Source organism: Phalacrocorax carbo, chromosome 5 (assembly GCF_963921805.1).
Source record: "Phalacrocorax carbo chromosome 5, bPhaCar2.1, whole genome shotgun sequence".
NCBI lineage: Eukaryota > Metazoa > Chordata > Aves > Suliformes > Phalacrocoracidae > Phalacrocorax > Phalacrocorax carbo.
The window spans coordinates 37,680,719-37,705,774 of NC_087517.1; the positions used below are offsets into that span (position 1 = coordinate 37,680,719).

Here is a 25,056-nt window from a genome sequence, read left to right on the forward strand (position 1 = left end):
GGGTAGTTGAAGTCACCCATCAGGACCAGGTTCTGTTGGCCTGAAGCTTGCTTTAGTGCCCCAAATATCACTTTGTCAGCTTCGTCATTGTGGTTAGGAGGTTGATAGCAGACGCCCACTGTGAGGTCCTGCTTGGAGATGACCCCTTTGACTTTAACCCAGAGGCTTTCGATAGAGCAGTCGCAATCACCATAATTGACTTCGATACATTCGATATATAGGCACAGAAAGACTCAGAAAGGCTTAGAAAATTCCTCAAAGTTCCAAAGCTTTAAAAGTTTCTGAAAACAAACTTACAGTTTTACCTCCAACACAAACATACGCATGTTAAAATGTGTTCTAGTTCCAGTAAAATTATGCAATTCAGAGAATAGCATTATTGCTATTATGCAGTCCGTATGCTGAAAGAATAAGTGTCCTTACCAGTGTGCCACAAAACTAGGCTACATCAACACATGAATACGTGGCACACCGGGTGGTGAGCACATTTGCAGTTAAAGGAAAGCATGGCCAAATAGGCTTCAAATACAATCAGGAGACCCATACACCATTTCTGGCTCTGACTCAGATTCATTGTATGGCCCCAGTCGTGAAACAAAATAGCCTGTCCTTCAAACTGTGCCTGTAAAATCGAGTTAGTGTGAAGCAGCTGCCATGAAAAACATTGCACAGTACTGATACTTGATCTGATTTCTTATCTGAGAATATTTAGAAGGAGCTGCAATCTGCATCACCCATTTCGTGTTGTTTTGTCTTGTTAGAGAGGCCCAAAGATGCTTAAAAGTGAGGATCAGTTATACATCAGCGAAGTCACAGATCTTGTGAACGTAAGGCAGGAGAATGGTTCACTGTTTCCTCATTCAAAACACTTCTTCAGATGGAGCAGCAGACAAACATCTGCCTTATTTCAGGACCATTTGCCATTTCACCATCCTGCAAAGGCAGCACCAGAACTCAGCTTGTGCACCCAAAACCTGCACCTGGACTCAGTAGGACCTTCCCAGATTCCGAGGAATCAGGTCCCTGGGTAAGCTGCTAGCAGAAAGTTAAAGCTCGCTCTTGATCCCACTGCCCAAATTAGAGCAATTTGTATTAAAAGAAATAACTCGCTAAAAGATGACTGAAAACAGAGCTAAAGTTTTAATAAATTGGTTATAAGTTATATAGCGTGTTCTATTCTCATCAAATCTTATTAATGTATAACACTTTACTGCACAGAGATAAACTGAATGAAGTTATGCTTTGAACCAACATCTTATGCCAGGGTTTTAGCACTTTTTTTTCTCTCAAGTTTAAGAAAGGTAATCCGATACTGGGTGAAAAATTGCAAATGGCTTTCCAAAATGCATACTAATGACTGCATTGAAAAATGGACACTAAAAGCAAAATAAAAATACCGCTTAAGTAATTTTGCATAATTTTAAGTACCACTTGTATTAAAATATCAATGTTTTGCAGTGCTAAAACTTTAGGCTTTCATTCCATGGGTAAAAGATGGTAAAGTGTAAGAAAAAAAAATCACTGAAAACCTAAATTTGGATATTTGGTTTCTCATCAGAAATCCAAAGCCTTCCCTGAGATGCTGTGTATACACAGCTGCACCTAACAAAAGTACAAGGAGGGTCTTTTCATCAAACACGCACACATTTAAGCAATGCAAGTCTCTGGTACTTCTCACTACTGAAACCAGTTCTAGTGTTTTCCAAAAGGCAATGAAGACTTCTGATATGATTACAGGTAGCAGTCTCACACCCTTACCAGCAGATACATTAGTACAGCTTTGACTTGTGCTCCTCTTTTAACAGATGTTGTGGAACAAATCTCATGTGCCTACAAAGAGTACACGTCACTTTGATGCTGCAAACTCTCACTTCTGCCTGGGGCAGTATCACTAACAATAAATAACTCTGAAATTTCTACTGACCCTCAAGACACCAGCTGGCACCCTGTATGCAGCACATCTGCAATCTGTGTCCAGATTTCTGCTTAGTGACAGGGAAAGCATTGCCTCTCCCACTTCCACTCTGCAGGAATTCTCCAGCCACCAACATGTTACAGAAGAGCTTAACTCTATCCACCAGCAGCAAACAAATGGCCAATGGGATGTAAAATATAGGAAAGACTAAGTCATGTTATATTTAATGTCCATTCACATTTAAGTTATTTGATCCTTCCTCTTGAACAGCTCCTCAGCTATTTCTGGCCTTTCGTAATGGCTTTCTGAATTGGGTTTATGATGGAAGTGTCTTCCATTTTCTCATTCTTAATCCTAAAGATAATGGGAGAACCTGGGGCGACAATCATTATTTTCTAAGAACTGGTCTTTCTAGTCCCTGCTATTTGGGGAGACAGAGTTGGCAGCTTGGTTTTCCAGGCTCAGCCCAACCGGACCATGAAAATGAAACTAATTACTACAGGTTTTGATAGTTTTGCCTTTCACTCTTGAAGATCCTGAGTGCAGTGAAACTGTTGATTACACCATCTTAACAGAGGTTGTTATACTTCAGAGTCAACAACCTGAAGAGGAACAGTTTACTGTTCTCCCAGTTACTCTGTGTTCACCACATTACTGTAACTTCACCTTCTTCCAGGTCAGTGGGAAAAAAACTTAAGATTCCAGAGCATCTCAGAGTAGTCATCAGAAAAAAAACCCACACCAAAGCACATCAAACTCTCCCAAAGAATATTCTGCTACTGCACTTTCAGCAAGCTGAAGCACAAGCACTGCCTTTAACTTGCATTCTCTTCAATGTGATCTGATTAGTGCTGGGGTATAACTGTGCCGTTCATCTGCTGACATATAACGTAAATGCAGAAACCAGTGATTTCTAGTGACTCAAGTACTGAAATACAGAGAGTAGTATTTTCCCTTTCCCCAAACCTATCTTTCTAGCAAGGAATTCTACAGTGTAACAATTGCTTTTTATTCTTTTCCAGGTACTGGGGTTGAGGAGTATACCTGTACCATGTTGTTCATCAATGAAACACAACCGCTCTTGACTTAGACGGCGGCAGCTGCCCGATGGTGCACGCCAATTACACTGAACAGTAAGGATAAGAAGAGGAGAAGCCACTATCATCAGCTGAAGCTGCAGGGGAGATTAATGTAAAAGAATCTAATTACCTGCCTGGATTTTGGCCAGTGCACGACTGAAGTTACCACCCTCACTCCTAAGAAAGCAGTCTGGGAACTTCAATTATCGTGGTAGTCAAGGTCTTGGTTTTATATCTTGAAGGCGGCGACTCCAGCAACACAATTATATTGCTCCAATACTGACTCAAAGGAAAGAGTGCCACCCGTTGATATACCATCATGTTCTGTAGCACATAAATGTTAATTAGCGGTCTTTTTTTAGAAATTATGAGATGCTGTAGTCCTGCGCAGCATGAGATTTGATGAGATGAGAGCACTGGGTGGTATAGCTAATAAATCAGTTTACTGTACAACCTCATTTCTTTAATGAAGAGCAAATACCTGAGCATTGGTAAAGCAAGAGCCCGAGGCATACACTTGCAAACCAAAATGCTGGATTTAATTTTTTTTGCGCTCTCTTTGAAACAGGGAGCACTGACCTACTGCTAGTCATTAGAGAATGCTCTCCTGTCAGGGGGCAATACTAAGCATAAACTTTGATGTCAGAATTAAAAAACACAGAAGAGATGAGTGGCAAGGCCATTATGGGAGAATGGAAGAATAACCAGTAGAGGTACAGTTTTCATGAGGGAATAACTTTTAAAAGCTGACAAGAGCTGTCAAGGTGTCAGGCCAGGAGAAGAGCCAGCACAATTAACATATACTAGGCTTCAATCTACTGGGAGGGAAAAAAGCAGGATTTATTTTGGACAATTACAAGTTAATAAATGGAAGTGTCAGTTCCTCTGTAGAGCACCCATTAAAGCGTACTAAAGGCCAAAACCTTTTACAGTTTCTGTCATGGTAGGCAACACGCTACCATTATTTTATATTTCAAGCAATTTTATTGTCAATGACAGCAGTTACAAATATACAAGAAAATATTTTTCCTTCGCAGCATACCAGGCAGTTTACTTTGCAGAAGTCATCTGTGCTCCCAGAAGTGACGAGTATTTTAGATTTTTATTATGAACATTGTGTATTTATTTTACTTATTTTTCATTTTCCAAAGTGCACACATATGAACGAGCGCTTGAAGTGAAGTGCTCAGGAGGGCACACCATACCACTTTACATCCTCCAGCTACACACAATCCCTGCCTGGGGAGTGAATGGCACCTATTTAGGGTGCCTGCCACTGCAGAGAGCCGAGCAGGCTCCTGCACACCTGCAGCTGCTTCCTACGGGAAGATGAGCTCCCTCCTCAATAAGTGCAGGGCAGGCAGGGTATCACTCCCTCCCTGACCTCACTGGCTGCCCTTGTTTCCCTCACTCTGACTCCACATTTAATTCAGAGCTTGAACAGCACACAGAGCCATTAACTTGTTTGTGCGAGGCTCACTCCAAGGGTTAACCAAGCTCAGAAACATGCTTCTGCTTTTTTTTTTTTTCTTCCCCCCTTTCACTTCAAAAAATATCAGAACAATGAAGAACTGGGTTGGCTTCACCTACAGAATCACTCACCCTCTGCAGTGGACCAAGAAAAGATACGCACACTGCTTGAACCCTGTTATTCTCAGTTGCCTACTTAACAATAAATTACAGATCAGATACCTCCAAATCAGGTGGTAACTCAAGGGACTTGCAAAGAAGTCAGATGTCCCTGTGCATACCCTCAAAGGAAGGCACAGAAGCCCCTTTGTAGCAGTGAATCTCTATTGTACAATGAGCAGGTACAGAAGCTGTACTCAAATGAGGACATAAACCTTAAATTTTATCTTAAATCCCCTTTAAGCTTCCAAACCCAGCACTTTCTAATACACAATCTTTTATCCTCACTATTGCTTAAGGAAAATGATATTACATTATTTTTGCCTTGTTGATCTTCCTATTAACCACGGCAGAGAGATGAGTCATTAGCTATTCTAGCTTCCTTTTGTTCATAGCCAGCCAGGTGTGCAGAGCCAAAGCAAGATACCCGAACAGTGCTTGAAAAGAAAATCTGCTACTCGCAGAGTCATTTGGAAAAGAGTAGCTATCATTTAAGACATTACCTACCATTATTTAAGTAAAGTAACCCTCCACCTCATCATCCTAAGTGAGGTTATTCAACACCTACCATTTTAGTGGTGCCCAGCTCTCACCAATGCAAATCCTATGGCTCAGCTGTTATGAATGCTTTGCTTGGACAGCCACTCCTCCTCACTCTGATTTTTTTTTTTTTTGAGTTTAGAAAAAAAGAAAAAGGATCCTAAAATAGGCTTGGGTATAGCATATGCCTTGCAGGAATTTTGGCACAGGGTGGATGGACATCTGCTTCCGGCCTGACCTATTTCTAAGCGTCTGAACACAAAAATCTCCTTGCCATTATTCCCTGTAGGATATTTTTTTTCAGCTGTTAATCCCCCAGTTGTTTCACCTGCCCCTCAGAAACCTTCTTTGCTCGTTGAGATCCAAATTTAACTCAGTTATATTGGGTCTGGCCATTTGAAGATGTTGGCAGTGTTGGTCACTAAGGAGTAACTCAGACTTGAGCTTCCACGGTGTAAAGCAAACACCAAGCGCTCAATGAAGAGGTTTCAGCCTTTGTAGGCAAAGCAGATGTGAGACAGGTTAGGATTCAAACATGTTCTTACCCAGTGAGCATATAATGTTCACAGGTAGACTACGGTAATTTATCTTAGATGGTATTTTAGTATATTTCTCATTACACAATACATAACTTTTAACCAACCTTACATAGCAGACTGATGCCAAGAAAATCTAATTGAGATATTCCTTAGAAATGCAAATCATGTAACTATGGGCAGAAATGAGGAAAGAAAATCAAGTAACCCACATCAGTAGCATGTATTGTACTTACATCTAAACAAAGGAAAAAAGAAAGATGCATTAAGCAAGAAATGAGTCTTGAGATCTCATAGAAGAATAGTCTCCTGCTGGGGCAGAGAAGTGAGATTGCAAAGAGCGACGAGATAGAAGGAGGGGTGGCAGCATCCTCTGTCTCACAAAACAGAAGAAAAAGAGAACCGTTCATGTTTGCTTAATGCTTGCTTAGCAAAAAGAGTGAAAACAAGTAGGGATCAGTTTGATAAGCATAATTTAAATGCTCCACTCACTTATTTGACTTTTTTCTAATTTGTCCCATTTGTGAGTTAATTTTCAAACCAGTATAGCCTTCCATTTCTTACCATACTAGTGATAAGCCTTGTCTCACAGCACGCCTTTTCTTCATGAGACAAAGACTAACCTTAAGTATCCATAAACAGGTGCCCTGCTCTTGCAATGCTCACTGTAACCAGTGTGCCTCCACCGCAGGCCCCCTGGCCAGGGGTACAGCTGCTTTACTTGCAGCCAGGAAAAGGACAACAATAATAGCAGGGGAGGAAGATGCACAGTGGTGAGGAGAAGACCTGATCTTTAAGGGAGTCTGCAATAATGATCCCTAACCTCTGGTACTGTTGCAACCCTTCTCTTCCACGCTACCACTGTGAGTCTCTTGCTTTGTTTCTAGCTCTCATTACAAGCATCTTGTAAGCAGATATTTCTCTGTGTAGTTATAAATCATGTAACACAGTTAGATCCTGTACCAGATGTGAACATAGAGATGCCAGTGCAAGCGCTTGAAAGCTATACAAAAATACACAAAAAAGTTGGTTAAAAATAAATAAATAAAAACCAGCATTAAATAAGGTTGACGTTTTCATTTAATAGATCTTTTTTAAAATTTTCTTGAATTTCAGTGCTAAAAAAGGGAAGGTGGGTTACAGGTACAGAGCTAACTTTTTATGTTCTCTCTTGGTATCATTAGGTATATCAAGACTGCATATTGAGACAACAGCAGTAAGTCATATCAGAGAAGCCGGACATTTAGAAGTAGTAGCATTAATCATGAATGAACTTGGATTACTATTATTTATTATTTATATTACAGCATACCATAGGTCTCTTGTCGGCTTTAATTTAAGAAAAGATGCCACATGCCGTTGGAACAGACAGTTCAAGGAAAGGGGATGCCTGCAGGAGGGAGGCATAGTCACGTAGACTGTATTTATATTGTCTTCTGCAGATTGAATGTCTTAAAAAAAAAATCATTCAGCAAAAAGACATCAACACTTTCAATCATTTGATGTTGAACCACTACTCTTCTGCCACACATGGAGACTTTGGAAGAAACTGAAAGGTCTTTACAGAATAAATCAGGTTTGTCACAAGGATGTATGTCACGAACAAGCACAGGTGAAAGCACAGTGAGAAACTCAAGGTATTACTGGAATAACAGTGTATGGTATCCTTGAGGTGAAGGAAAAGGCTCAGCTGAATCCAAAATACAAACAGGAATGAAGGCAGGGGCACCCTTACAGCTCTCCTTTCCACTGACTCTTGAAATCTTCTTAAATGAGGGCTACTACCCGTCTGTCAACACCGGTCAAAACAGATTGCATTCCTGCTTACCTAATCTGTCCCTACAAATCCTCATAGAGTCCTTATTTAAGTCTTTCTTATTTCATTCAGTTGCAGTGTGAGGGCAGGGAAAGTTTAAATTAGGGGGTCACTCAGACCTTTACTGGACAGCTGTATTTGTAGCACTAATTAAAAAACAAACCTTAACAAAAGCCAACCAGCTAACCGCTGTAGCTAAAACCCAAAAAGCTGACCACAGACGCAGAAAAGGCTCTGCAGCTAAACTGTTCCAAGACTGTGTCAACTGCATGTGGAAAAAGGAAGAAAAACACGAGTTCATATTTTATACTTTGCTGAATGCTCCTAGAGCCGTGTAGGAATTTGAAGACATTTCTGTATAAGCTGCTACTGAACTGCAATTAAAATATGTGGAACAACACTGATTATAATTTCTAGAGTAGCACTAGTCTGCCTAAAGAGACTACAGCGCTAGTCGTCTGCTCAAGTCATACAGCTTTTCCTTAGATGTACTGTAAGTTAACCCCTGGCTCTGTCGAGGTCCTGGTGTCCTACTGCACACAGCGCAGGAATCATCACTTGAGGGAAACCAGCTTCCATATACTTCGTTTGCCTCCTCACATCTCTTCACAGAAGGCAGTGCTGACTGCAATGCTATGTTTCGTCAGCAGGTCAGAACCACCGCTGAAAAAAGAACGAGCTCTTTCTGAAATGAATGAAGGATTGATTTTGCAAGGATCAGCAGAGACTCTGATAATTACCCAAAGATTTACTGTGGATTGTACTGAAAAGGTGGCACAGTTCTTCCCAATGAACTCTTACGTGTAAACCAGCATGCACAAGCTGTAGGGCATAAAATATAATTCTAGCAGAGCTCCCAAGGGAAAAAAAAAAAAAATCCTGAAACTTTTTGTTTTGGTAGCAAATAGAAAACTGTAAGGTGGCTTTTGCAGCATCAGGCATGGAGTACTAACCATTCACATGCACCACTTGTTTTAGCAAATTAGATCATGTTAATGTCACAAAAAAATTATTCGCCTTGAAAGGCCAGAATTTAATATATTACTAGCAACATATCAGTTTCTCCTTCATTTAAGAAAATTTAAAACTTCATTGTAAATACCATTTTTTCTCCATGATTACTGACAGCTCAAAACCATGGAGTAACAAAATGCTTTTTGTATAATTCATTGCTTACAGTTAATCTATATTCTACTTGATTACTTTCAGGACAGCCATGGAACTGCATTTGGACTTTCTGAAAATTGCAGAAAAGGTATTCTGTTAATTGGTTTGAACTTTGCAGCCATAAATGCTTAAATTAACTTTGGGAGATTGGTTCTCTTAAGGAATGAATGAAAATAAAAAAGAATATTTTTCTTCCAGATAATGGCTTAGCTGATCTATAGCCTAACACAATAAAGAGAGGGATAGGTAAACTATCATCTGATCTCCAGGTTTGTATAATGCAAGTTTTTAATACTTTCTCCCCATTAAAACACTGTATGCAAAAAGATGCATTACAATACACATGACCCCTCAGGAATCGTGTACTGGAACACTATATTATTTCCTATCTTCAAATCCTAATTATTATGTCCATTCTTATCTTAGAGCTGAATGGAAAAAGTATTTTCTTTTGCAACAGTGTTGGCCAAATAGCAGAAACCTGATAAATGCCAATACATTAAACCAAAGTTTAAAATTAGCCTCAAGTTCAGCTAAGTTACATGTAGAAAGTTTCATGAATTGAGTTTAAAAGACAAAGCTGAACAGAAAATTATGAATACAGTTTTAAATAAAAGAGTGAATCACACAACACAGAAATGCATGCCAGGGAGCTGTATGGAGTAAGCCATGGTTCTTCTTGTCCCTTGTTCTTCCCTCCATTTTTGTGCTGGGGCTGTATTTTTTTTCCCCCACTGAAGTAACTTGTTCAGTCTAGAGCTGGAAGATAATAATAAATGAGCAACGGGTGGCTGAATTAAATTCGTATTTTTTTTTTTAAATATAACATTACTGATTTATCAGGTTATCAGCCTGATCTGGATATTGAAAAGGACAGAAAGGACAAGGCTGCAATAATTCAAAACAGAAAAAAAATAAAGAACTGAGGATAAATACCAAGTTTCTAAACTCAGGAAGGGTTGCAGCTGGGTAAGGCGACTCCTGTAGTAAAGAACAGGCTCCTCATGAAATCAGAAGTGTCAGCGTATGGGGTTAATATTCTGTTCGCAGGATGTTAGTGGGACAGACAGGGTACTTCTCTACCGTAATTATGTTTGTTCTAAAAATACCTCTTCAGAACAAATAAGTCAATTAGTTAATCAAACATTATTACAGAACATAATTTCCCAAACATGAAAAACAGAAAACGTTATGCAGTATCTTTTCTGCTATAATTACAAAAGCAGGAACGCAGTGAGGTAATGAGGAAACAGAATGTTAGCTGGCAACAAAATTGGATTTTGCAGTATTACTATTTTACTCAAGAATATCCTCATCTAACCTGTCAGTAAAAGTTTTGAGCTAAAATGTGCCTAAATACTCTGTTACACTGACACTAATCAAGAAACCAATTTCTGGGATTAAATTTTATAGGTAAAACAAAAGCTGGAAGGAAAATAGATTTTTTTTTTTTCTTTCATTCCGGAAACAGTGTGTGAAGTTTCTCCCTAATATACTGAAATATTCATAAATAACATAACTATTTAATTTCAAAATGCATTCTGTAAAGCCGAGTACGGACTATTATTTGCAGCCTTCCAATGCAGACACATTACTAACAGACCAGCAAAACACTTTCCAAGTGTTTTTATGCCCTAATGCAATGGGACTATATTTCCCCTTTTCCTGAAGCCTTCCAGTTCCTGCTAATTATCTCCCTGCACTTCATTCTGTCTACACCAAAGCCTACCCCAAACCACCTACCCAGGGGCGACCCCAGAAGCAGCACTCTTGGCAGCCTACCATCCAGAAACAGGCTCCTCATCTGACATTTCTCTCCAGCATTTGCTCTGGGCACATCCTTACATTGCAAAGGAGCAGAGACCCTCCTTTCTGTTTCCCTCCTCCTTCGTTGCCCAGTGAGGTCCTGTTATGTCGGCAGTTTTGCCCTTCTCTTCAGAGTAACAGGAGCAGGTTTGTTGGTGGGGTTTCTTGGGGTTTTTTGCTTTTCTTTTAAAGGAGCTGAGAAAGAAAGCACAGTGTCTATTGCAATACTCTGTTCCTATGTTACCAGCAGTGCTGAGCTATAATTAATAGGTCCGGTGATGACTCTTATTAGTATTACTGTCAGTATAAAGGCTTAAAACTTAAAAGGAAGCTTTTTACTAAAATACAAACAAACCCCAATCCAATCACAAAAGACCATTAAATAATGCAATATTCATGGAAAAAATGGAAAAAAATTAGAGCAGCCTGTGTTTAGAAAAGGAGGAGGTAATTTTGTGGTTGTCTGTGCATTACAAGTATGCATATGTATATTAACACGCAGCTGAACATTTGTTTGCATCCCCTTAATATTTAAAAAGGCTACAAAGATTACTCTCTTTTCCTGAGAAAAAAAAATATAGGTAGAGATGCCAAGTTACATTCTGGGAAAGCAATAACAGTAAGAAAGAGCTACACAAGATTGATTCAAACGAAAATGCTTAAATCCTCATCTATGCTTGCTTAACATTCGGAAACTTTAGCCTACCTGCCCGTAAGGACACACCAAGATGTTGCTCTCTTCTAACATGAGAAACAAGCTGACAGGAAGCAATATAAAATTTCTCCATTCCAGAAAAGTCAGCTGCCAGAATCCTATCTGATCTCAAAAGTGATAAGTCACTTAGCTACAAAGAAGAGAAAGCACACTGAAATGTATTGAAATAATTATTTTCACTAGCACGGAATGGAAAAAACGAAGTTGCAAGTGCTTCCCACCCCAGTTCCCCCAAGGTCCACCCAACGGCACCACTTGGGACCACCCAAGGTCCACCCACCAGGGTCACGCTTTCCCCAGCAGGGCATGAAGCGGCTGGCACTGCAACTGCCTTCCTGCTGCCCATCCCCACTCTCCCTGCACAAAGATACCCTTGTCACACAAGAAATCGTGGGCTTGGCACCGAGACATCCATATGGGCATTTTTCTGATCCAAGGCCAGCCTAGGTGGTTCTTGAAGAAGTGATTTATTTTATCTCTCTCAGGGATTTTCACAGCCATAAATTCTCACCATGGCCTTCTTGTCTATTTTGTCATCTTAAACATCCCTCCTGGCTGGGCTCAGTGCACAGCACGGTCCAGCAAAATGGAATGTGATGTCAGGCAGCATGGAGCTATAGCAGGGCTGCTGACAGGTGGGAGAGGACAGGACCCCGGTGAGAGCAGCTGGCCTTGGGCTCTGCCTCTGGGCTCCCCTCTCAGGCACACCTCATCAAGCAGAGCGTGGCAAAGCTAACACATGTCATGAAATCAGTGCTGTCTTGCTCTGCCTTGCTCCTTGTGATCCCCTTCACCGTTACTTTATCAAGTAACCAATTCCAGCTTATCCACACGAAGGGCTACACTTAAAACTTGAGAATCGGAAGTTTTAATATTCTTATTTTATGAAATCCCTTAGTGGTGGACATTCCCAAAACTCTGACCCACTACTTATTACATTCATTTTGCTTTTGAAGCAAATCTTCAGAACATTTTTGAAACTTTTAAGGTTTTATTCTGTACTACCGTAAAGCTCTTTATTGACATACTGCTCTAGAAGATGACAGGTTTTTTAGAGAATCTTTATTTCTATATTTCCAGGATGGTATACAACGTGTTGCCTGTCTTAGTCTGATTCAAATAGCTCCAGTGGGACCCAACCTGCAAAAATCAAGTCTGAAAAAACCAACAAAAAATACTGTTCGCTCCCAGTAAATAGTTCATTTCTTTCACTTTGCAATTCTCTGAGCATGTGCCACATTTCCCTTCAAAAAGATATAAACTCTTTGGCTATGCCAGAAGCTGCAGACGGCCTGTGAGCAGATGCACCACAGCACTCCAAGCTGACTTACTTGTGACCAGCAGATGCACCCCAGTGCACCCTCTGCAGCCACCAACGAAGTAGAAGAGGTGGGATCTTTTCTTTTTTTAAGAGGGAATAACTCTATAACGAGATTTTTTTTAAAAAGAGCTGTAATGATGACTGTAAGGATTTGTCGCTTTGTTTTTAAATTGCAGAGTCAAACAACTGATAACATCCAATTATCTTTGCTGAGAATACTGGCATCCCCAAATGTGCTATACTGCTTTTATACCTTATATGCTTCATACCTCATAGGAGGTATTCCTTTAGTAAAATTATGGGTTTGTCATTATTGTTATGCCTAACCACACCCTTCCACTTCTGAATTGTTTTCTTCACCCATATGCCATTAAGTATTTATTCAAACACATAAAGATGTTCAACGTTTGGACTTCTGATTGGCTACAGATTGATATTCTCTAACCTATTTGGCACTGATCTCCTAACAAATCTGCAAAGAAGAAAAGCATGTAGAGAGGAAAAATGTAGACAGGAGAAATCTGCCTGTAAGAGGGAAAAAAAGACACCTACTAATTTAGTCTTCGTGCATAATTTGAGTTTTAGTACTTCCATACAATATAAAATAAATTTTTAGAGCAGGGAGATCATTTTGACCCAGGGAGACACAATTTGAGAAATGACTTCTGATTCTGTGGGGAAAAAATCCTACTTATAATTTACTTACTTGATTGTATTTGCATATCTAGATGCATATACGTTAGGGCTACTAAATTTATTTTTCATCACAGCTTTTGTTGTTGTTGTTGTTGTTGTTTGCTATTTGGAAGAGCACTCCCGGGAGAGTGCACCAAGATCGGGTGCACTGCTGTGATATTAGGTGATTAATCAGAAGTTTTGGGACGGAGACTAAGACTTTAAAATACAGGAATAAAACCACTTCATTCTTGTAGCAACAGAAGTCTCTTGAGGAATGACTGATGTAGGGGACCTAGCTGTGTGATTCAGCCTTCTTTACTGACAAGACAAAACAACTCACCAACGCTGAACGGCTACAAGACGAAGGTCGTTCAGAGGCTTACACTTAATGCTCAGCCACATTTATCAAAACCGCAGCATTTCAAGGAACACAGGCAGGATTTTTTTCACCCTGTGTGAATACAGCACTTCAGAGAGCTTCTCGTGCACTTCCACATACTTAAGAAATGCTGCATAAAATCATACAGAGGTGCTTAAACTCCTGAAATGGGTCTCAAAAGCTGCACTCTGTGATTTTAGACCACCGTCATCAAATAGCAATTCTCTCATTACTATATTAAATAATACCAGTTCTGCCTTAGTTACATTTCTCTTTGTATTAAGCCCAGAAGATTTTTGTTTTTAAAGACACCTGCATTACATTTTGGGCTTTTTTACTTTTTGTTTTTTGTCTAGGCTTTCAAAGCAAACAAGAGAGTTCATATTTCTCCATTACCACTGACTGCTTGCAAGTTGCTTTTCCAGGAGTATTTCATAAAGGCTACAGATATTGCTCTCCAAACCATATTTTCAAGGCTAAGAACAAGAAAACACTAACAGAGGCAGTGGAGATCTTGAGATACTGGTCTGAACTCCTTCAGGTCCTAGGAAATAAAATTAGTTTTGCCCCCTATTCCTATCCTTTCTTTCTTGACCAGTGAGAAGGACCTCATGCTATCTCAAAGAGGTACATTCAGAAGCTATAAGACACAATAAATCAAATCACAACCAACCCCTGACGCTACAGGGTCCCCCATCCAATGGAGGAAAACCACATAATTATAAAATCTTCTCTTTTAAGTCCTGTAAATTTTCTGTGCTAGCAAGCTTCGAGTGGATGTACAGAAAATCTCCTACAATAAAATTGAGGTACAGGAGCTGTTATGAACATTTTCTCTGATAAACCATCCCATGGCTTAGATAGTGTGATAACAGAGGGCTCAATCAGGATTAAATATGGCTTTTCAGAACCGCTGGGATGAACTCAGGTTTAGGCAGAGCTTTCAACCACTTGATCATCTAGAAACCACTGTCAGGTGCCAGGATCAGTGAAACTTAACTGGGTGCATTTGCTTACAGCTATTCTCGGATCATGGGAAACTTTTTCTAGTAAGTGCTTCCCCTTACCTGTCCCTTATTAACAGAAAGGTGTGATCAAAGGGAGAAAGTCAGTGAAACATATGAAACAAAATCCAAATACAGAATATCTGTTCCTCTCACCCCTACTGAACTACTGGGAAACTTTTGCCAATGAGGTAGGAAGTTTCAAAACAAAATCAGAGCATTCAACAGTAGCACCTGCAAATGGCTCTAGCACACTTAGCAAAAGTAGCTTACTCAAAAAAAAGCACGTGCTATGAAGTTCCTAGAAAATTCAGCAAATCTGAGTGAGCCTGCACTGCAGCCTTTACTGCCTGCTCCCTTTTTCACCCAAAATATGGGAAGAGGAATGGCTTATCTTGATAAGAATAATAGAAGCCACCACAAAAAACACTCCAGAAGAGTTAAACTTGACTTAACATTTTGATCCCAGCAATCAATAGTCTTATTTGCCAGCAATATTACAGAAAATTATCACTTTATCCAAACAAGCAGCCATACAATTTTTTCCACTAGAAAACTATAAATTTTTGTCTCATTTCCCACCAGGGAGATTAGAGTTGTGGACCTCTCACAGAGGAAGAGGATAGGTTTCCATGTTTCACTGAATATACACAAAGCCACATGCAAACACCAACACACAGGCCCCCTACACAAAAGATGAAGAGGTAGGATCTACTGCGCTCCATTAAATGCTGGTGCAGTGCCTAGATTTCCTGCCTAAATCCATGAGAAAAGAAGAATAGGTATACGTCAACCACTGGGAACAAGTCCCTGGTTCAGTCTCACACCTGACCTCAGGTTTAAAATAAATTTTTCACCAGTATCTAATAGAGGAAGGAACACCGCAGCCTTCATGTCTTACTATGTAAAGGTGATTCAGAGTACTTGAAAAAAAATAATCCTAAGAGTTCAAGTGGGGAAGACTGTCCATCACTTCTTTTTTCCTGCCTTCCATCAATGAGATGCTGCTGTGTGACATAACACCTGAAGAAAGAGTTCCAGCTGTATTTTAACTAAAAACATTCACAACTCATAATAAATATCTGTAGGATGCAATGAAGCTGCCTGCTAATTTCTTATCTAATATATCTTTCCCTCCAGTTTCTCATAGCTTTCTATTGCTGCTGAGTTACACATCTCTGTAGTTCTCAAAACTAAATCTTACATTCACAAAATGTAAAGCTGACAGCATAAATTATGCACTCAATAAAAATACCAGTGAGAAAGAGAGGGAAGTGTTTCAGGGAGAAGTGCTGAAGGAAACAAAAACAAATCATTGGCATACATAATACAGGTATAAAACACATATAGCAATTAATCTACATTCACCCTGAGCAGAACTACAGGACAAGGGGAGATTCAATTAGAATGAAAAGCAAGCAATCCAGATCCACAACCATATGATTTCACCAGATCAAAAAAAAAAAAAAAAAAGAGATACAGAGTAATTACGAGCTAAGTGGACTAAGCAGAAACTTCCTGCATGGTTACTGTATATATTTACATTACCATTACATATCTCTTCAGTGGAGTCGAAGACGGAGACTCCCTTTTTACACGGAGTCACATGGGGAGGACAAGGGGGAATGGACACAAGTTGCTCTTGGGGAGATTCCGATTGGACACAAGTGGGAAATTTTTCACAGTGAGGACAGTCACCCATTGGAATAATCTCCCCAGGGAAGTGGTTGACTCGGCCACGTTGGACACCTTTAAGAGTCGTCTGGACAGGGTGCTGGGCCATCTTGTCTAGGCTGTGCTCTTCCCGGTAAGGTTGGATTAGATGATCCCTGAGGTCCCTTCCAACCTGTGATTCTGTGAGATGCATTGCATTTTCCTCTGAATTACATAGCCCTGGCCCCTCCAGAGACCAGGCCGTTGCCCTGGGATGTGTTGCCTTGCTTGTTATGTGGAAGCACTGCTCTTATGTTACCAAAGTAGGATGCACAACTTGGAGGTGCAGTGATAAAATGTAATGGTAAAAATTAAAATACCAATGTTTTACAGCTTACACATAGCTTATTGTAAACTGAGCCAGTAAATTTTCATTACCATGGCTCTTTTTTTATGTTCAGAGCTGAGTCTTTCAAAGCTATAATGAGGCCAAGCCCAGCAACTTATAGCCCATTTCAGAACCATAGCTGTGTAAAAAGAAAGTTTAACAAAGAGTACGTCAAGTTTCCTATCCACATATGTTGTAACAAATACTTCCCAGTAATCTCTTTGGTACGCCACAGCATTTATTTTTGTGAAAAGTTAAGCTGATAACAAGGAAATTGTACATTTTCATTTTTCATGATTCCCTGTTCCTCTTTACAACCTAAACTGTTCACATTTTCCTGTCTTTCCATATCAGAATTTTTGACTGTAAAATCTCATGTAAAGATTTGTTTCTAAGAAAACAGTGTATTTTGCCTCCCAAAATTTGGGCACAACTGACAAGTGTGATTTCCAAGCCCACCTGAAGGACATCTTATTCCAATATTCTACCTGAAACTAAGTTGAAGTAGCGAGCAGATTCCTCTTACCTGTTTGTGAGCATGATCGTAAGAGTTAATGTGATTGTCAAACTCCTGGTGTTTATAGTACTGCTTGTCACAGAGTTCACAGTAGAAGTTGGCTTTAAGATCTTCCAGAGCTTTTGCTATCGTGTTTTTCTTTTCAGCATAATCCTGGAGGGGGGTGGGAAAAAGTAATTTTAGTTTTGCCTTTGATGCTGCAAACGGATTTTGTGCTCTGCAGTTAATCATATTTGTAAACATTTACACACCTCCATAACCAAAAGCTTTCACATATTTGCTGTGTTACACTGCACATATTTATTGTATCTGCTGTGAGGCTGATGATTTGCACACTTCAATTTGCTATACAGTTGCCAGCTCCCCTTAGGGGCTCTGTCAGAGGCCAGAAGGATTTCCCCAGGTTGTGTCTAAATACAAATATTTACAATGCTGAAGATTAATTCCAAGTTAATTTCGATCCAAGACTCACTGCTCCAAAGATCTGCTAGGTAATACACCCAAACAGAATAAGCATGAAGATAAAAATGCAGTAATTTAGTTATCAGGCTTTTATAAGAAAGTACGCTTACTTTAAAGAAAACAAAGAAACCCTACTGGGTTCTTCCTGAATGCGTGCACACGTGAAAACATGGGGAACGCTTTCTTAGCTGAGATGTAATGAGTATCTTCCATAGCTTTGTTATTTGTCATACAATATTAGAAGGACAGACACACATCTCCGTTTACCATACATTAGCAAAAGCATTACAAACAACCTTGCCTATCATTTATGAGCAAATTATAACGAAGTAATATTTATTACTTTCCTAAATACACTGATGATAACATGGCCTGTTCTGAAAGAGCATGGAAATGGTCTGTCATCTCAAATTAGTTTAATACCAGTTAAACACTGGACATGTGTAACTTCAGTGCAACGACTCCTGCTTTTGACAAGTCAGTCTGGGATAGAATCACACCCTGAAATCCCAAATGCAGCAAATATTGCTTAAGAAAATACACCCTTTTGATTTGTTTCATAAAATTTCATCGCTGTGAGCTCTTTGGAACTGACCCTAAATTCCCCTTGTTCCTATCTTTTTCCTTGTTCAGTTAGATGAAGATAAAAGATGATCTTGTAATCAGAACACCAAAACTGAGTTAATTTGGTGGAAAAAATTCCCTATTTGCTAGCAGTTTTCACAGCTTAGGGATCATATACTTGCAATATATTTTGGGGAGTTTAAAATGGAAAATTTGTGTTTATCAGATTATAATATGTTCATAACAATGACATTCATTAAAAAAAGAGAGGAATAATAGTCACACAATTAGAATTATAACCACAAAGTACTTATTTAAAATAGTACTTTAAACATAATTCCACATGATTGGACTGCTAGCAAACACGGTTCATTCATATCCAAACTGAAGTACTCTCTCATCAAAATTTTGTCCATTAAAAGAATTGCAAAAGTCACTTCAGAGTGGTGTTTTGAATACTGGCTGACATGTGAGGAATTCACACATTTGTAACACATTTCTAAAATTATGTTTCATAAAATCTGTTTCATTTAAAACCAACGTGAGTTAGCATTTTAATTCAAGAAACAGCAGTATTTTATACTTTGGAATATATTTATGCTCTATGGAAACCTAGCCTGGAATCTCTGCACTTAGTTCTTGGTATGAACTAGTAAGATCCTACAGGTTTTGGACCACTTCAATTATTACCACAATGCCTACATTTAGGAAAGCAGTGGACACAGCATATAGAGACCCTAAGGAGATAGACTCCCTTGAAACGCTTCTCACAGTAATTCTCCTCATCTACAAAGTGATGCTATCTAATTTTGCTTTTTTAAAACTCAAGAAAGAATTCTGGATTTAGGGGAATTATCAGAAGTCTGAAATATTATATATGACATCTGTGAAGGACAAGAGTGAATGTGATGGATTCGAAGACAAGAACTGTGAACTGAATAATGATTTTTCATGATACAAAGATCTCACACCTTGTTAATGATCAACTCTCAAGCAAAAATTTGCAAGACTTACTCAAGTAGCATAATACCTTGAATAAAATTATGTAACTTAATTGGTGCTCCTCCTGACATAAAGCACCTTTTTTGAAACAATATACTTATTAAATAGCAGAATCTAACCTGAATGCAATTACATTTGACATGCCAATGCATCCTAATGGAGCAGAGACACTGGAACCCCACGAATTTACAGGGTTATGACCCCATAAATTGGAAGTACATAATATTATTGTGTGGGGTTATATATATACTTACAATATTATTATAACCCCATATAACAATATATAATTAACTTTACTGCCAAGTAATAAAATCTCATAATGATCTTGGGGTTTCTACTACCAAACTCCTTCAGCAAGGGTTATTTTGGGGTAGGGTTAATGTTACATTACAATATTACACCACAGTTTCAGAGGCAAGTAAAGAATGCCATCACATCATCTAAATTAGACGAAAATAAGAGATGGAATATGATAATGGAGTTCGATCATGCCTGGGGGAGGGGAAAACCAGGACTTTCAAACTACAAGAACCAGAAGTATTTGACCTTAGGAACATATGAATGGCTGTATTGGATCAAGTCAACCTTTTGAACTTGTGTAAGATTTTATTCTGTGCAACTAAGGAAAGTGACTCTCAACTAAGGGTCATTCCCCTTGCTTTGCAGATGCATTCTGCTAGTTTCAGTTGTTGCATACTGGAAAAGGTCATAAACACCCATTTTTTATTCCCTTTGACTGGGTCATTCATAATTATATACACCCACTACCACACTGTCTCTCACGTATATACTCTCTGAATGATGTATTCTAGTTTATTCAAGCGTTCCTTATATCAAGGCCACTCATCGCCTCTGCTTGTTCTTTTCACAGCCTCCAAAACATAACACGATATACCATGGTACCCTGGAGTACTATATTAAAGTTCTCTTTTCTACCCTATTCTTTTTCATAGTAAGTCTTAACATATGAATTTTTTAAAATCACAATTGTGCACTACTGAACTTCACCTGACTTCAGAAACATCACGTTTCTTCAGTGGCAGCAATGGCCATTAACAAACCTCATAGCTGAGGTACTGGCTTTGGGATCTAAGCATTGGCAATAGCATTAACTATTAATTTTGGCCAGTGAAGCATCTATCTCCAACAGGAATATATTCACAGCAAAAATTTGTAAAGCAATAGTAGCAGAAGTATTTATTTTTACAAAATTTTGTGTTGTGTTGCATGTCAAACAATCATGAAACACAAAGGAAGGTAGCTTCTTCATGCTAGCCCCTAAAACTACCAGATGAGACTTATCATTTTTACTGTAATCTGGTGGGAAAAGATATTGAATCACCGATCCAAACATCTTTGTTAGTCCTCTCCGAGACTTTAGCTTATAGTATTGCACATGTATGCACAAAACCCCCCTTAATGGAGAGGTGTACAGGAGATTTCCTGAGGCTGTGGGATCCCCCAGGCTGTGTCAGGATTGAGGATAAGTTCCTGTTGCTGGTTGGCATCGGGAGCTGAGGAAAATCTGATTTCAAGGATGAACAGGGAATGGAAACAGGAGAATACAGGCTGGTAGTTCTCTGCCTGATAGGCTATTTCTATTGATTTTACATGGAGTACTACCTTGGAAGAGAAGGCTTTACGCTAGCTCTATCAATTTTGATGAGGGATAACTGCCCAAAAACTGACAGTAAAAAACCACAGTCCATGGACCTTGACAGAACTGGGCAATGGATTGCAGACAGAAATTCCCTGGAAACTCAATGGAGAGGAATATTCATGGAGAAAAGCAGCAGCCAAAAACCTAACTTAAAATGGTTAAATATGATCAAGCTTAGTCTCAATTTCATCAAGATTTGCAAACCATCCTGGAAGTTTTAAAAGAACTTTGAATTATGATTCAGCTTGGTAATGAAACTCAGAAATGAGTGTCACTTAGTTTCTTTTTTTTTTTTCCTGAAAGGCTTATTATCTGAAAGCCTACAGCTATAATTCACTGTAGCTATTTTTCATAATTTGTATGAAAGATCTCTAATAAGTGATCACATCTATCAGCTGGCTTTATTTCTCTAAATCCATCTTCTCCATCCTCCAAAGCCTTCAGCCTTGGCAAATGCTACTGCAACTGTCTGATAAATGGGATTAAGAGCAGGCTCCATCCACAGAGGGGCTACCTGTAACTACCTAGACTGGACTTTCTGCTTCCATTATATGAGAGAAAAAGAAGGAAAGCTACAGAAACACTAAACCCTTTACATAGATAACTTTGGAGAGGTGAATGGATGCCTCAATTTAGTGGATATTTTTATAGAGTGCACTTCAGGCTCGTACTTCTGCCTGCTGAAAGGTCAGCTAGAAAAAAAAAAAGTGTGAAATTATAATACGTCATCTACTCCATGGTGATTGCCAGTGTGAATATTCTTACTTTACAATAAATGTGAGCTCCTTTTATCGCAGTAAGCTATTCTGCATTTACTGTAGACTTAAAAGGGTCAAGCCTGCAGTCACTGCAAAGTAAAATGTATTATAGAAATAAACCCCTTCTTCAGGATAATTTACTGGTATAATCATCCCAGAGAGGATTATACTACATTAGACCTGACAGCTCTTCCAGTATAACCTTGTTTCATAAAAAATATTTAAAGCATTTTTTTCTGTCCCAATAACTAAAAAAAAAAAAAAAGCAAAATTGTATTTTAAACATTGTCAAAAATGAGCTAATACTCTTGATTTGGCAAAACTATTATATATATTATCTGTATTTATATGAAAGAATCTGCCTAAAAATATCCTTTTCCCAAAAAAACCCCAACAAAAAAAACCCCAAACCCAACAGAAAAATCAGCCATAGCTTAAGAGCACACTTCTCTATAGTCCATTAACTGCAAGACCCGTGCACACAATTAACAATTGATTCCTTAATTTCTGGTATATTTACTAGGTATTATAAAGACACTACGAAGAAGCAGGTTTTGCTGAATAAAATGTACAATTTACTAACCTCTCCTCAGCTATCAATCTTGGTACACATAATTTTTTATAGTATCTTCGCGTATTACTTTTTTCTCATATAAGCAGTCTGTACATCATCTACTGATGCACTTGAAGGAATAAATAAAAAATAGAATACATTAATAATATTAATGCAGTCTAGTCCCAATCTAATTATTTATAAGGTTCCTGTCCTTATCAAGGCGGTGAGACCAAAGCAAAAGGCAATTAGATGCATCGATCAAATTATTCATTGATCCTAACAAATAAATTTCCAAGCAGTGATAGCGAGTTTCAGTTTCATACCAAGTTCACAAGGAGACTGGCTGGGAAAATAAATACCAAGAATATTGTCAGATCTTTTTTCATTACCTTACCTGAAACTTTCCCATTAGCTGTGAGATGGGAAAGAGGCCTAAAACTCACAAGGCCAAGAACATCCAACGCTACTTCCTTGGTTTCTTGCTCCCTCCTGACATTCTCCTTTCAGGCAAAGGAGTTTCCACCAGCAACGATCCCACTGTTTCACTGCACTAGATGAGGATGGGCCAAGTTAAAAACGGTGTCCTGAAGACTCCTATGTTAATGGAACCTCAGAGGCTCAAAAAAACCCCACCCTACCTTTACCTTCTCTTCAAGATTACCTGCAGACAACCAGTTCCAACCAAAATAATACATGCAAGAGAGCTAAGCAGTATTATGCTATGTGTTCTTTAAAATGCTGTTGAAGATGTAAATAATTATAAAACTTGTTTCTCAACTTCCTAATAAACACACGGACAGTATTTCACATTTAGATAAACATTCTAGCATTAAGATAAATAAAACAGTGAAATTAGAAGGAAATAGTAAAATTTATTCTAATTAGTAGTTTGTTTCCTAATGCCATCTTCATATTTTTTGAAACACCAGATTTGTTAACCATATACCTACTAATGCAAACAGCTGAATTCCACACCCCCTGCACTAAATAGAGTGAGATGGATGTGAACAGGGACAGAGCTGGACTCAGTGGAGAGCAAAGCAATGCAGAACAGTGTCCTGCAATGTTAGGATTGAATTAACTTGAAAGGATGCTTATGATGAGACAGCAATTTGTTATCAGATTTGTCTGTCTCATTAACTTACTTAAAGCACTTACACTGTATAATTACTTTTAACTGGGACTCATAAAAATCACTTGATTGGGTTTTTTTGCCATTAAAACTATCTGTTGTGCATAGATCTGTAGAACTATTTATTTATTCCAGTGCTTTAAACCTACTTCCAGGCAGAGCATGCACTTACAAGGTGAGAGTGCTGGCCACAGATCTTTGCTTGGATACTTGTATTAAGAAAGAACTTTTCACCAGTGCTTATGAGAAAGCACGGGTCTAGTTATAATGGAAGAAAATTTATCTCTGCCATCTCTACCACTAATCTTTTGAAGTCCATATAAGGTGGAACTCAAGAAGGCTTTGCTAGAAAAGAAAGAAGGTTTAACTGTAGATAATATCTTCTTCACTGAATGTTCATCACTGTTTAATGATTAGCAAGGGAAGAAGGGAACCTGGTATTAATCTCCTTTGCTCCTCCACATTAAATAGTCCAGTCACACACTTTAATTAGAGCAGGATTTTGATTTAAAAACATCCTGGCATTGATCTTTGGCGTTTAATTTCCCTATAGCAGACATGTAGATATCTAAAGATTTTCATAGCTACTTAATGTAATTTCATTGACAGGTAAGTGTCTAATGTAATTAGACTCCTGGGGAAAATCAAGTTTTTCTATTTGATCCTTCCAGTGACACACTAAACTAAATGAAGTGCCTGTTAACCCTGCAGAACTTGCAGCTCCGGAGATGGACTGAAAAAACCCTTTTGAGCACGAAAACCAAGCACTGCAACAAATGTCAGTGTTCATGCCCGGCAGCCCTCAATCTGCAGGGGGTATGACCATGTCTTGCATCAGGAGTTTCAAGACCCGAGGAAGGGCAAAGAACAGGGCAAGGGCAGTTGTTTATTTATTTCACCTCAAGTTAACTGACTGCCAATTGACAGGCTGCTATTAATTTGTATTTTAAAAGTTGCCCTAGAGCATTTCAAGCTTTAATTTGTTGATGAAGTTAGTTTGTGGTCTAGTAAAAATTGCCAGTGAAGTTGCCTGGGGCATTGGGGAAACAGAAAAGTAGACCCCATCTTATTTAACATATTTAATTTTGAGCATGTGATTGATCTATGGGACAACTTACACATGAAAATTTGCATACCAATATTTTCAGGATGAGAGTTCTTGGTGATTACTGAGTTTAGTTTTCCTAGCTTTGGCTACTGTGCTTGACTGTAATAAATTTTTTTTCTGCAAGATTTTTATCCTGATCCTCTACAGTGATTGGGGGGGGGGGGGGGGGGGGGGCGGGGCTAAGTTTTCAAAACACTATTTTTTCCCATATTTTCTCTTTTCTGCTTCTGCTTGTATTTATAAATTATTTTTTTTTAAGGAAATCAAAAGGCAATACAAAAATCTTTTATTTGAAATAAAGATGTTTCTGTCCCATTTTGTGCTTCCCAAGAACCCAACTTCTTCATGACTGGTTAAAATTGTAATCAACCCTACTTTCAAACAAATCTAAAACTTTGATATTTAAATATAAATCAGTGTCTCAAAATCATGAGCATTATATTTGTCCTACTGAGGAAATTTCAAACCGTATTTTAAATTCAGTAGGCCCACTATGTTTTCACAACCAATGTGTGTGTTAGGAGCAGAGTGCTGCTGAACTGCGCATGGTGCCTATGGAAGTAAGTGCTCCTGGAAATCCCCCAACAGGCTCAGTGATTTTTCTTTACAGACCCTTTTATTGATTCCATTTTACTACTGCTTTCCAGACCATTAAACCTTTTAATGCAAAT

At 38.7% G+C, this 25,056-nt stretch overlaps 1 protein-coding gene across 1 annotated transcript in view; it reads right to left on the minus strand.

Moving 5' to 3' along the window:
- The window catches only part of ZNF804A (zinc finger protein 804A), a 158,379-nt gene that overhangs the window by 23,669 nt on the left and 109,654 nt on the right, over positions 1 to 25,056 (minus strand). Inside the window, exon 2 of the mRNA XM_064452050.1 lies at positions 17,153 to 17,296. Within this exon, the coding sequence (XP_064308120.1) occupies positions 17,153 to 17,296 (144 nt within the window). The remainder of the gene's footprint in view (positions 1 to 17,152; positions 17,297 to 25,056) is intronic.